This window comes from Charadrius vociferus, unplaced genomic scaffold (genome assembly GCF_000708025.1).
Source record: "Charadrius vociferus isolate BGI_N301 unplaced genomic scaffold, ASM70802v2 scaffold1, whole genome shotgun sequence".
Taxonomy (NCBI): Eukaryota; Metazoa; Chordata; class Aves; order Charadriiformes; family Charadriidae; genus Charadrius; species Charadrius vociferus.
The window spans coordinates 2,647,181-2,661,225 of record NW_009647680.1 but is presented as its reverse complement, the minus strand read 5'-3'; the positions used below and the strand labels follow the sequence as shown (position 1 = coordinate 2,661,225).

The following is a 14,045-nucleotide window of genomic DNA, read 5'->3' as shown; positions in this document are numbered from 1 at the left end:
CCATCAACTTCAGCTGTACCCATGAAGATTAAACGCTTGGGCAAATCTGGTTATCAGGTTCCTGATGTCAGGCACCCAGAAAATGACTAACACACAATTAATTAGTGACTGCAGAAAATTCAGTTCAACTGATGAACACACGTCTTATAAGAACTATCTCAGAAGCAAGAAATAATTCCATTTCCTCAGTCTCTTCAACTGACGCCACCGTTTCCTTGCCTGTATCTCAAAACCCACTCATTCTGTCATACAGTCTATGGACTGTAGCTGGATCATCTAGCTGGATCAAAATAGTAGTCTTTGAGCTCATTGGTTCCTTCTAATTCCTTCCTTATTCAACTCGGAGCAACAACCAGTAAAATAGACAAGGACAGATCTGGCACAAAACCAGGCAGATAAAGATTCTATTATAATATTGTAATTTGGCATGAAAAGGCCAAGGAATGTTTCATGGTTCATTTAGTTCTGGTATTTCATTATTACTCAGTACTCAACTTTGCAACATTTTTAACAATTCTCATTTTATGTCTAAGTACAATTTCCTAAGTTTTGGGTTTGTTTGTGGGTTTTTTTTTTCTTTTTTACAAAAAAAAAAAAAAAAACAAAACCCAAACCCAAAATTCCATTATGTAGCATCCTACTGATGGGTCATCTGGAAAGTGCTAAAGATCTAATAAAGTGCTCCCACATGGCAAGAACAGGTTCTCGTTTTTTAGCTTTATCGGCAAACAATGAGAAATGGACGCTTTTCCAGAGAACTCAGCAAATATTCACAAGCAAGTTGATAAATGCCAAGATTCCTGGTTTAAGGTCTTCTGTTGCTCAAGCTGAAAAAGCAAAGTAACTATGGCATGAAAGGGGACCACAGGCTTTTGGGCACTGATTCTTTTTTATATCCCAGTGTGCTTCTGTTCCAGTCTTGCTGCAGTCAACCTCCAGCTGTTCGTACCAGTTCCACCATTCTTCTACAATTGCAGACACCTTCACCTGTAAGCCCCTTATTTGCATGCTGCTAGTCTTAACGAGAACTCTTGCCACCAACCTGAGTTTCTTACTGCCCCAGGAAAATGTTTCTTAGAAAAGCTTCATTTGAAATTTGATGTAACTGGAAATAGGGTCTTGTAGCACAAAGTGTCTGGAAAACACTAATGCAATGCAGCCAACATTGTTATAATCCCACAGGCACTAATCAAAAAAGAATTAGCATCAGAAGCTATACTACATATTTATTAGTGAGAAGGGTATATCAAACATTTCGCAGACTTCAAAAGATGAAATAAATATTTAGACTCACACACACCACTGTGTCTAACTAAATATTCACCTCAAAGTAAACTGGGCCGATGAATATTCCATTCTTGCACCAGAACTATTTTAAAATGCTTTGTCACATCTTAGTTCTCTGAAACAGTAAATAAAGGGAAGGAAGAGACTACTAAATTTGGGTTGGTACTAGTTTTATAAAGAATATCAAAGAAAAGATCTCAGTGGAAGTTACCACTGCTTCCAGTGGGCTTAATTTGCAGAAACCCACATGCAACCACTATCAGGAGAGTACGGAGCGTAACGAAGAGGTATTGGTCAAGGAGTGGTATTAGTAACATTATTACTAAGTTCTTCCTTTATCTTAGATCCCCACCCAGACTCATTCCCTCTATTCACCTGCCTCATCCTTCCACTACCCCAAATAATCAGATTTAAAACAGTGACAATTCATGTTCTTTGGTGCCCTCTACGGGACAGATTTCTGCAGCAGAAAGTTGCCAGGAAGAAACCACAGCCTTCTCCCTCCCAGAGGAAAGAGCACAGGGCAACCTGAATCAAATACACTTGGAAGTGGGACTTCTGAATTGCTGATGACTTTAATTCATTCACAGGGTACACGTCATGGGTCTCTGCGGCCACTGCTTTTGCAGAGGTTGTTTTTCCTGTAAGGTCTTTCAACCCGTCTTCAAGAAAGCAGCAACAGGATTCCAGAAAAGGTTTTGGTTTTTTTCCAAAATCAACAAAAGCCAAGGTCAGCAAGCATTCAGTCTTGCCTTTTGCTTAAGGTCAAAACACATATATGACAACTGATTGATCTGATATGTATTTGATAGGAAAGGTTTCAATTCAAACTTACATTACAAAGGATGCAATAAAAATCCCCACTTCAGAAGGCCAGCGAAAGGACACCAGATGTAAAATAGGATTTTTAGGTATTCAGATAGATTGTGACAGTGGGACTGCACTTTTTAAGGTTGGTGGGGTTTTTTTCTCTTCCAAGATGCAAATTACAGAGTATCCAGCTTCCAAATACACAAATTCACCTCATCTTCACAGGACTTTCATCCACAGAACTTGGAATACTTTTTAAACACAATATAAATCTACAAGGGGAGAAAAAAAACCTACTATCTTCTATGTACTAACTGCCCAAGGGGACACTCTTCTTCCTCACTGAAGTAAATTAAGCGACACCAAGACACCTTTATTCTACCTTTTGGGTAGAATTTATTAGAATTAGAATTTATTCTACCTTTTGGGTAGACTAAGAGTCCATATGGATGATTAATGCTCAGTATCCCGCCATACCTTATCCCTCACCAACGTCGATAATTACAGAAGTGCACATTTAGATACAGGCTCCGATTCATCCTCATGAGCTTTATGTCAAGTAACTAACCATAATCTTATGAACAGAAAACACAGCAGAGTACATTGGTGGGGCCCTGGCATCGTAATCAGCCCATGGCGGAGAGAGCACCACAAGCTCAAAGCGCCTGTGGCTCCTATCTGAGCAGCCAACCTGCGCTGGCCGACCTCCCGTGGACCGCCTGCTCAGACACTGCAACGGCCGAGCATGCAAAGAGGGAGGACCAGGAGACATCAGGGCCCCCAACAACAGAAAAATCTCGACTGAGCTTAGAAGGACCTGAGAATGAGAGAGAAAAAACCATGAATGAAAGCAGGAGCACCTGTGATAAAAGGGATAAGCATGGGTTTCTTTGCTTTTGTCAGTGACAGATGGCTGTGAGGAAGAAAAGGGGTAGTCAGGTTTTATTGAAAGGTTTGGGGGGTTACTTGGGAGGAGTATAGGCATTTGTGGTTTGCAATTCATTCAATTCATTTGCAATTTTTAATTGACTTTTTCATAAATATGGCATGACAAAATACTTGATTTTTAGACATCCTTAAAAAAATCAATTTGAACAAATAAATCATACTATTTTTGTAATAATTAATTCCCAATCTGTTTTAAAATCTATAACATTGAAATGTGTTTGCATATGTTTAAAACTACATATAATATATGTGTAATAGTATTTACAGTAAACCACATGAAATACTACATGAACCATGCTATTTAATATTTTCATTAATAACACAGAAGTAGTACGCAGGGTTTAAACATCTATTCCAGACGGAAAGTAAAATAATATTGAAGAACAGGATTAAAATTCAGCCTTAAGAACTGTTAAAAATCAATGCAGTAAGGGAAAGTAAAGGATTCTATAGGTAAACAGAAACTATCTCTACAGAAAGAAGAACCAGAAGAATTGCCTAGAACACAGCTCTGCAGTAAAGGATTGAGAGATCACAACGGAATCACAAGTCAATCGTGAGTCAATAATGACACAGTCCTGCAAAAGGACCATTAAACTGAAGTGTCAAGTCTGGAATATGATCTGTAAGACCTGTGAAATAACCTTTCAGCTCTGTTGGTCACAAGGAAAACTTCAACTAGAGTAGCATAACCAACTTCAGGGATAAAACTTGGAAAGAAGAGAGAGATGTGGCCAACTCCAGGATGTTCACAGAAAAGCAAGAAGAATTATTAGTCTATCATGTCTCCCCTTTATTAGATAGAAGTGAGACATGATAAAATACTCAAAAATATTAAAGGTATCCACAAATAAAAAAGAATAAGTTACCTGCAGCTAGCATGTGAAATAAAGGACTTACAAGACCGATAAGAAAGTTTAGGCTTCTACAAAGAAGCAGCTGTCTAACAGATAAGAAAGCATTGGAACTACTGAGGAGGATGTGGAAATTTCAATGTCAGGCATTTTTAAGAACAAAAATCAGGATTGATTTAGATACAATGGATTCTGTGGCAGATGGGATCATCCAAGAATTCTTTGTTTCTAAACAAGAAACAAAGATTTCAGTGACATGAAAAGGGAAAAATACGCCCAGAAGGTCGGGGGAAAAAAAAAGAAGTCAGCAGAAGGCCTAGCAAAAAAAAAATAATTCAGGGGCAACTGGATCCCAGTTTCAGCCTTATTTTCTATCATTTTCACAATTATTTTTTAATTTCAACAAGCAAATCAGAGGGCAACAAAGCCACAAACACTTGCACAAGATCTGAATTTAGTTCACCTTCCACATTGCTCCTTTTTACCAAAAGCTCTTTTGTGGAAACCATGGTAGAACCCATTCCGTGCATCTCTCAGCTTCACATTTTACAAGTAGTTCTGTTGGACTTTATAAGGATAGGAGATAAAAGTGAGGAAAAATGAATCTAAAACCATAACTGTTTCCATACAGTAACATTACTCACTTGTTTCACATTTTCTGCCAAGAACACAACATAAACGCTACAAAATCCCAGCTGCGTTATCACTAGGAAAAAGTCGACAATATACCTGAGGAAGAAAAATCAAACATACATTATATTTAGGATCCAAACAAGCAACCCATTTCCAGCTAATATGCAATTACTGCTCCCTTTTATAGCAGTCAAAACGCTAGATTCAAAGGCCACGTTAATCTCATGAGCACTGCAATGCAGGTTCCACTTACAGCAAAACGGGGTGGTTTTGTATGTGTTTGGTTTTTAAGGTAACATTCAGTAGGCATCAAAGTTTCTCCAAAAAAAAAAAAAAGGTACACATATTTTAAAGTGGCATAAAATGAAATTCAAAGACTTAACAACATGGTACAAAAATAAACAAGACATACATATCCAATGCACGTACAAATGCTGCTGGTGTCCGTTAGCCCCTAACACAGCATTTTTCCACCAGGACCAGAGATGAAACATCTCATACAGTCTAAGTTATGTGTTTCAGCAACTCAAGATAACAAACATTTTCACATCTTACAAAGTGGGTCTGTATCAGTGTATCCAAACACACATTTAGACACTGTATCTCATTGAAAAAACACTCAGAACTATGTTTCGGATTGTTTCAAAAAATGTTATACGCAGTGGTGGCCTGAAGACACACTGTAATGAAACTCTTTGCTAGTCAGGCATACAGCAGAGATCTGCCTCAGAGACTGGATTTGCTGCAGCACAGCATCTCTGGAAATCATTTGTGGCTTGTAGCTCTTTGGTGCATTACAAAATTGTCATTATATTTCACTACAAACCAACTTTCCATCTAATTGATCTCTACTCCATTCCTATGAAGTCAGCACAAAAGATCTTAAAAGAGTAGCTCACTTTTTTCTTATTCAAAACAAAGTAATAGCCAAAACACATGATGCAAGATGCTGCATCCTTGAAAATAACAAGACCAAAAAAAATTTTTCCTCAAGTGAGGAAAAAAAGCCCACTTTAAATTAACATTGAATAACACGTCTGAGTTACTGAGTTTCACTACTGTGTAGTCATACCATAAACAGCTATACAGCAACAAACGGCAAAGAAAAAATAATGGCATTTTTTAAGAGAGGGATAAAGTATTTCAGAGAGACAACAAGCTATTAATATCTGCATGTCATTATTGCAAAATATAGTGAGCATTTCTCCGTTATTTGTATGTTATATTTAAACAGGAATCAAACAATTGCTTTGATTCCTGTCAGAATAAATATATTCAAGTAATTCACGTTTGCAGTATCAACCTGCTTAAAGAGCAGCTCTGATGCAGAGAAATGTGTTCACGGTAAAAGAGAATGAAAACTTAAATTACTTCACTACATTAGACAATACAGAATGCATTTCTGATTATACCACATCTCTTCCTGTATTACTAAACGGAATTCTTTTCCTCACCGATCTTGTAGACCTGAAAACTGAACTGCCTAAGAGAGAGAGACACTCCCCAATCCTCCCATGTAACCACTATTAGCTGGCTGCAGGAAATAAAAAATAACACTGCACAAAAATATTTCAAGCACAGAGAACACATTCTTAAAGCAGGTAACCTCTTAGTAAAAAGGAACCTAACTCCTAACCATTCCAGGTGTATCCATTAATTTTTAATAACGAATTTATTAAATTAAATTAAATTCTAATTCCAACTTACCGTCCCCAAGAAGCTCGTTTCTGAAGAGCAGTCAGGGGCCCCACTTCCATGGCGTAACTAACTGTGTCGCTATACCCCAGTGAGGATTTTTTCATCCTGAAATCACAGAGTGAAGAAAGAATGGCGTTACTAGAAACTATGAGGGCCTAGGTCCCTACCTTGAAAACACTGGTGACCTCCCAGGGTTATAACAAGTAATCACCTGTTGCACCATTCTGCTGCTGCTCAATTTTAGAGGTAGGGTTTGGGCTTCTTTTCCCCAGGAAGGGCGATTCAGCACTCTACAAGCACGTGAACCACAAAGCTGCTTCCCCCTAATTCAATAGTACTAAATCAGTTTCTTACAGAAGCTGTTTCTTGATAAATTAATCCAAAATTAGATTCTTATGTCATCATCTTAAGAAATTAATCTCAAATCTAAAAGTCACAAAGAACTTCAACAGGATTCAACAGTTTTTCCTGGACAAGCAGTCAATCCCAATTGTTCCAGTGATCTGAGTCTTACGTATCTTCAAAGGCCATTCAAAACTACAGAGGAAAAAGCGAAGAGTTCAGGAGTGACAGGATCCCTTCACAGTACAGTATCACATTAAATGGGTAAGATAGTTTTTCCAGCTACAGTGACACAAACAGTTTTGTCTTTCCATTCAGTTCAAAAACTTCATTGCACTTTTTAAATAAGAGACCTTCCCACTGCTTCTCTTTAACACCTGACAGTAAGATAAAAATGTTTAATAAAGGTCACTATTAATCAAAATACTCTACCAGTCAAATTTTAATTACTGCTTCCCTCCCAGTCCTGTACATCTCACTTGGAGGAATACCTAGTGTTTATCTGCTCACTAGCCTCATTTAAACACATTGTTTCACTACAATTTTGAAGAATCAATATCTTTTATTCCTATAAAGTACTTACAAACTGGCTATTTATAAATTGGACACTTTTCAAAACTACACAGATTTAGAAGCTATGAAGAAAGCTATGAAGATAAAGAAGGACTAAAGGACTGAAGCTAAGCAATTAAAAGCACAATGAGAAAGATCTGATTTGCCAGCTAAGACAGGGAACAGGATACCAGGCAATACAAGTTAAGCCAACTTAATTTTGTGTATGAGTAGAGAAGAAATATTTTTTCAATGTATTAAAGCCATGCTGCATAAAGCACAGCTATCATTTATAGTTGCACAATAAGAATTAGAGTGTTGTTTCTGTGAAGTACAAGATCCTGATCTGAAGAAATTGCTACAGCATTAGGACATTCTGTAGGCCAAAAATTAGAAATAGAAAAGAAGAAAAAAAAATATTACTCAAATTCAGCAACAGAATGAGTAGTTCCACATTTACCTCTGACATAGACAGTGGCTGCAACGTACCAAGATGTGCATACAATGAACAGATATAACTCCTATGAACACAAGGCTGATTGGTCCAATCTGGTATAGAAAAAAAAAAAAAGGAGGACACAGGAGATAAACAGAATTTTTCATGAAAATATGCTGGGGGAAAATCTTTACATGCACAATTTTCACATTGTAGCAAATAAATTAAGAATTAAAAAGTTTATGCAACTGGATTTTTTTTCCCCCCCTCTCAGAGGGGGATTTGCTACTGACATTTTATTGCACTCCTAACTTTTAGTTCACTACTTGACAGAAGGCTACTCAGGGGCGATCAAGCCATAAATACCAAATGGGCATGAACAAATTCACTCCTCTAACAGCTTCATTAAGATATTTGCCAAAAAAAAATTCTCAAGAGAGAAGACTGCATATACTGCACAGTTCAAAACAGTGGTTTGAACCACTTTAAAGTGGCAATGACAGTAAAAGTTTCTTTCCCTTACATTAGTAGACTTGATGATGTGCAGTATCAAAAACAAAAAAACCCACAACCCTAGTAAGTTCTACTTTCACAAGTTATAGATAATTTTCAGATTAAATAATTTGGTTTTAGAGTACACATTTGACCAAAAGTTTTCACAGAAGGTACTTGCTTTTCACATGTAACTTTTTTTTAACCTGGACATCCTGTAATAAAGAATTACAGGATTTTTAGTAGTAACGTGAAAATTTCACTTGATTAAATTTACCCTGCCTTAAGAAATGCATTGCTTGTTACTCGGTATAAACAAGCTGTGCTATACCCTGTTTCTGCAGAAGCACAAGACTGATTTAACAAGCTGATGCTGCATCCTAGGACATACAATCTGGCTCCAGAGAAGATAAGGCAACCCCATAATAACAATCCCCATGAGACACCATAGGAATCTGAGTGATCAGAATCTTTCTTTTTTCTGACAAAGCTTGTTTTCACAAAAAAAACCACTTCAGCTAAGCAGAAATAAAACACATGCTATAAAGTCTTCAGGGTGAAGTAGTAACTTCAAACAAAAAAAAAAGAACCACTAAAACAACTCAATCTTCCGTACTAACTTCACCAAATGGAAAAGGAAAAATAGAACACGACTCTGTTGAAGTTGGTAGTGACAAACAAAAAGTATCAAGATTTTAGTTTTTAAGGCTCAGACACGTATCTGTAGACCTTTCTAGATCATTTTTCTAACCTATGAAAAATAATTGAATTCTTACCACAATACCAGCATTTTTTATTGCAAGTGGAAGACCAAGAAGCCCAGTTCCAATGTTTCCCTTGAGGAGGTGCGTAAGTGTTTGTATAAACCTGAAGATAAAAACATAAAAAGTCACATTAGAAGTACACCTAGACCGGGGGGGGTGGGTGAAGAAGAAAAATAAAAAGAAAAACCAAAACCACACCCTGTCATTTATTAATAAAGGGATAAAATGTGAGCTTCAGCTACTTCAGGGTGGTCCAGCTACTTTAATGTCGAGCACATTCAAATAATGCTCTTACTCATCTTTACATGTGAAATCCCTCAAATAGAACATACAAGTCTGACCTTCAGTTCCTCCTCCAGCTTGTGAAAGGTTATTTTCTGTGCAATTTTATTGTCCTTTTGCCTCAGCGTCAAAATTACCAAGTTGCATCACTGCTATTTTAGAATCAATAACATTCAAAACAATTACCAGCTCAGTCACAAGTATGACAGCCAAAGCTTTATCGAAAGAAAAAAAGAAAGAAAAACCTTTACAAGTTCTTCTACTTAAACTTTAACAAACTTTTCAATGTCTTCTGAAGCTTCTTTACGAAAAAATAAAGCCAATCCAAACTTTTAAATAGTGCTTAGATTTTCAGTGATGCAATCACTTTACAAATGGGTACCCTGGAATATTTTACCGCCAGTACACTGTTAGCTTCCAATGAACCAAGAATCTACTCAAAATGGGCTACTTTTGGCAGAACTATGCAAAGTCCTGATGTATAACCACAAAATTGTATTGCAGGTGCAAGAAAACTCCTTAAGAGTTCAGTAAGCTAGTCATGAGAAACAAGTTGGAGGTAACAAATTTTAACAAGCTGACACTAACGAGTAATACATACGTAATGCCTTCTTCATTATCAAGCTGGTAATGCTTCTCAACTGGCAAGAAATTATTTTCATGCTCTTCATCTGAGATGCCATCTGAATTTTGTTCATCAATTAAAGGCTTCATTACTTCCATGTCTGTACAACAGAGTTAACACTACATTAGCATTAGAAACAATCTTATAGTTTAGAAGTAAAACATGACTCAAACTTCCCGTGCCATGAGGTTTACATGTGTTAACAGCTACAAAGCTGATTTAGGCAGATAGATACACACAGCACATGTTTGCATGTGAAATTCTCTCTCTTTAAAGTAGCGCACCATCTCATTTTTATGATAGCCAAACCCTACAGTTTTTCATTACGAAAAACAACTTTGTGTCATCAAAATGTTGATGGTTTAGATAATTTTGCAAGCTAATACAACATGCAGCAAAACAGAAAAGTTATCCATTGCTACAAAACGATGAGATTCATCTTACCCATCATTAGCTACTGAAAAACTAAGCATTTAGTCTACCCTCATCAGTGGTGAGCAAGGGCACTCCCCAGAGTCATCCCATCCTAAAATGGATAGGTAAGACAGGTACCACAGAAGATCTCTCCAGTCGCTGGCGAGAGAACCAAAGTAAAGGAATTAGGCTGCGTGCTTTGAAAGATTCAATGTTATGAACCTTTTAAAGTAGCATAAACTACCTCTACAGTCAACAAATGCAACTCCACCATCCAGCTAAATAACAGCGCCAAGCAACAGCAAGCAGCCAGTAGTGAACAAAATTGCCTCTCAGGCAAAACTAACAGCTTACACCAGTTTAATGTTGATTAAATTACAAACATTTTTAAATTACTACAGTTAAGCAAAACAAATCCTACCAAGAGCAAAAAGACTACTTATTTTAGACTTGCCTACCACAGTATCCATTCATAAAATGCGTTGACTAAGTCTCAACTTCCATCATTTTTACCAAAACAAGGAAACCCCTGTGATTTTAACATTTTCTATTTTAAAAAAACCCAACCGAGTAATTTCTGAGTATGCAAGAGCACATCTTGGTGAATTGTCACATTATTTACAGAGCTCAAAACATCAAAGAATACCACAAAAGACATTAGCTACATTAAAACAGGCTTCACTACTCAGCAAGAAAAAAAAAAATTCATAGTTTGTGTGAAAATTAGATACCTTAACCATACTAAGCTCATTTATTTTGTAGGAAAACTAGAGATGCTAACTACATAACTGTGAAACCTGTAACACTGGTGAGATTGTAGACGCATTTAAAAGAAGGTATGGACAACTGACATCTTTAAAGTACACAGTGATAATGAACCTGCCAAATATGAGTTTTGTTTTGGGAAGTTATTACAGTGAATATGATAAAAATTACTACTTAATTTGAAAACACGATACATGCAGAAAACCAGACAGGAAACACAGAATGTACTGAGAAGTAGCCATCGTAATGGGTTTGCATGGCAAAGTCTTGGCTGCAGGGGTGGCTTCTCTAGGAAGCTGCTAGAAGCTTCCCCCATGTCCAACAGAGCCAATGCTAGCCAGCTCCAAGACAGACCCACCGCTGGCCACAGCTGAGCCCATTAGCGATGGTGGTAGCACCTCTGGAATAACATACTTAAGGGGAAAAAAAAAACTGCTGTGCAACAGCAGCTGGAGGAGAGGAGTGAAAGCATGTGAGAGAAACAGCTCTGCAGACACCAAGGTCAGTGAGGGAGGAGGAGAAGGAGGTACTCCAGGAGTCAGGGCAGAGATTCCCCTGCAGCCCATGGCAAAGGCCATGGTGAGGCAGGCTGTCCCTCTGCAGCCTGTAGAGGTCCATGGTGGAGCAGATATCCGCCTGCAGCCCATGGAGGACCCCACGCCAGAGCAGGTGGATGCCCAAAGGACGCTGTGACCCTGAGGAGAATCCACACTGGAGCAGGCTTCTGCCAGGACCTGTGGCCCCACAGAGAGAGGAGCCCACACTGGATCAGGTTTGCTGGCAGGACTTGTGACCCCATGGGGGACCCACACTGGAGCAGTCTGCTCCTGGGAGGACTGTACCCCGTGGGAACCACCCATGCTTTAGAAGTTCATGGAGAACTCTCTCCAATGGAAGGAACCCCACGCTGGAGCAGGGGAAGAGTGTGAGGAGGAGTAAACAGCAGAGACGTGTGATGAACTGATCACAACGCCCATTCCCCGTCCCCCTGCATCGCTTGGGGAGAAGAGGTAGAGAAATAGGGAGTGAAGTTGAGCCTGGGAAGAAGGGAGGGGTGGGGGGAGGTGTTTTAAGATTTGGTTTCATTTCTCATTACCCTACTCTGATTTGATTTGCAATAAATTAAAGTAATTTCCCTGAGTCTGTTTTGCCCGTGACAGTAACTGCTGAGTGATCTCCCTGTCCTCATCTCAACCCACGAGCCTTTTGTCATATTTCTCTCCCCCTGTCCAGCTGAGGAGGGGAGTGACAGAGCAGCTTTGGTGGGCACCTGGTGTCCAGCCAAGGTCAGCCCACCACAGCCATTCAACAAATCATTAAGGTTTTTATGAAACCTTAAAGATGTCAAACCCATCAGCAGGGCACTGAAGCCAATCCTAAGCATCAGGAACTTACAAAGAAAAACCATAGAACAAGTGTAATATATCTTATAAAGCAGAAAGCAGCTGATCCAGGTAGTTAAAATTAAAAGCATATAGCTCAAACTCCCCTGAAAACAGCAGAGGATCATCTGAATTTGGTGTCAATATTGTTGAAAGCCAGTAATGAAAGCACTTGACAGAAGCAAAGTTGGCCAGTGGACAGCAAAATCAGAGGTCAGAGACTCTGCCCCTTCCCCTGTTGCTACAAACCCTGGTAAAAAGCCTATCTCCATCTTTCTTATAAGCCCCCTTGGAGTACTGAAAGGCTGCTATAAGGTCTCCCCAGAGTCTTCTCTTCTCCAGGCTAAACAAACCCAACTCTCTCAGCCTGTCTTCATAGGAGAGGTGCTTCAGCCCTCTGATCATCTTTGTGGCCCTCCTCCGGACCCTCTCCAACAGGTCCGTGTCCTTCTTGTGTTGAGGGCCCCAGAGCTGGATGCAGTACTCCAGATGGAGTCTCATGAACGCTGAGCAGAGGAAGATGTGGCAATTTTATACCATTTCCTAAGCTAGCAGCAGTATCATAATTGTCCTTTTTTAAAATTTGCAGGGATTTTGCATTTCCAATCACATACTGCTGGAACACAGTGAGTAAAAGTTCCCCTCCATAAGCACAAACTATTGCTATGCATGAGTCTCATACACTAACCTGTACTGATCTTGAATTTTTGCAATGGAATATTTTGTCCTCACGCCATTTCTTGAGCTTTCATTTAAATGATCACCCATATAAATGCTCTTCAAGCATACACAAGTTTTACAGTATGTATGTTCTTATTTTTCATCCCTGGGCAATGTGGGCCAGTTCCTCACCACCATCAGCGTTAGCAATCTCTTCCTGATCTCTCATCTAAATCTGCCTTCTTTACATTTAAAACGGTAACCCCTCATCCTATTGCTATACTCCCTAGTAAAAGCTGCTTCCCCAGCTCTCCTGTAGGCCCCTTTTAGTTACTGGAAGGCCACTATAAGGTCTCCCTGGAGCCTTCTCTTCTCCAGGCTGAACAACTCTCTCAGCCTGTCTTCACAGGAAAGGTGCTCCAGACCTCTGATCATCTTCATGGCCTTCCTCTGGACTTGCTCCAGCAGGTCCATGTCCTTCTTATGTTGGGGACTGCAGAGCTGGACGCAATATTCAAGGTGGGATCTCACCAGAGTGGAGTAGAGGGGCAGAATCACCTCCCTCGACCTGCTGGCCACATTTCTGATGCAACCCAGGATGCGGTTGGCCTTCAGGACTGCCAGCGCACATTGCCAGGTCATATCCAGCTTCTTATCCACCAACATTCCCAAGTCCTTCTCCTCAGGGCTGTCCTCAATCCATCCTCCATCCAGCCTGTATTTGTGCTCGGGATTGCCCCAGCCCACGTGCAGGACCTTGCACTTTCCCTTGTTGAACTTCATAAGGTTCACACAGGCCCACCTCTCCAGCCTGTCCAGGTCCCTCTGGATGGCATCCATCCCCTACAGAGTGTTGACCACACCACACAGCTTGGTGTCATTGGCAAACTTGCTGAGGGTGCACTCCATCCCAACATCCATGTCACCAACAAAGATGTTAAACAGCACCTGTCCCAATACTGAGCCTTGAGGAACACCACTTGTCACTGCTCACCACTTGGACATGAAGCCATTGGCCACAACTCTTTGAGTGCAGCCATCCAGCCAATTCATTATCCGTCAAGTAGGCCACCCGTCAAATCTACTTGATCATATATCAAA

General features: G+C 39.5%; 1 protein-coding gene across 1 annotated transcript in view; it reads right to left on the bottom strand.

Moving 5' to 3' along the window:
- SLC36A4 (solute carrier family 36 (proton/amino acid symporter), member 4) overlaps positions 1-9,821 on the bottom strand; it is a 96,484-nt gene extending 86,663 nt beyond the window's left edge. The window contains exons 1-5 of the mRNA XM_009881181.1: positions 9,700-9,821; positions 8,829-8,919; positions 7,585-7,673; positions 6,240-6,335; positions 4,544-4,628 (exon numbers count right to left, since the gene is read on the bottom strand). Of these exons, the coding sequence (XP_009879483.1) occupies positions 4,544-4,628; positions 6,240-6,335; positions 7,585-7,673; positions 8,829-8,919; positions 9,700-9,821 (483 nt within the window). The remainder of the gene's footprint in view (positions 1-4,543; positions 4,629-6,239; positions 6,336-7,584; positions 7,674-8,828; positions 8,920-9,699) is intronic.
- Between the last annotated feature and the right edge of the window lie 4,224 nt (positions 9,822-14,045).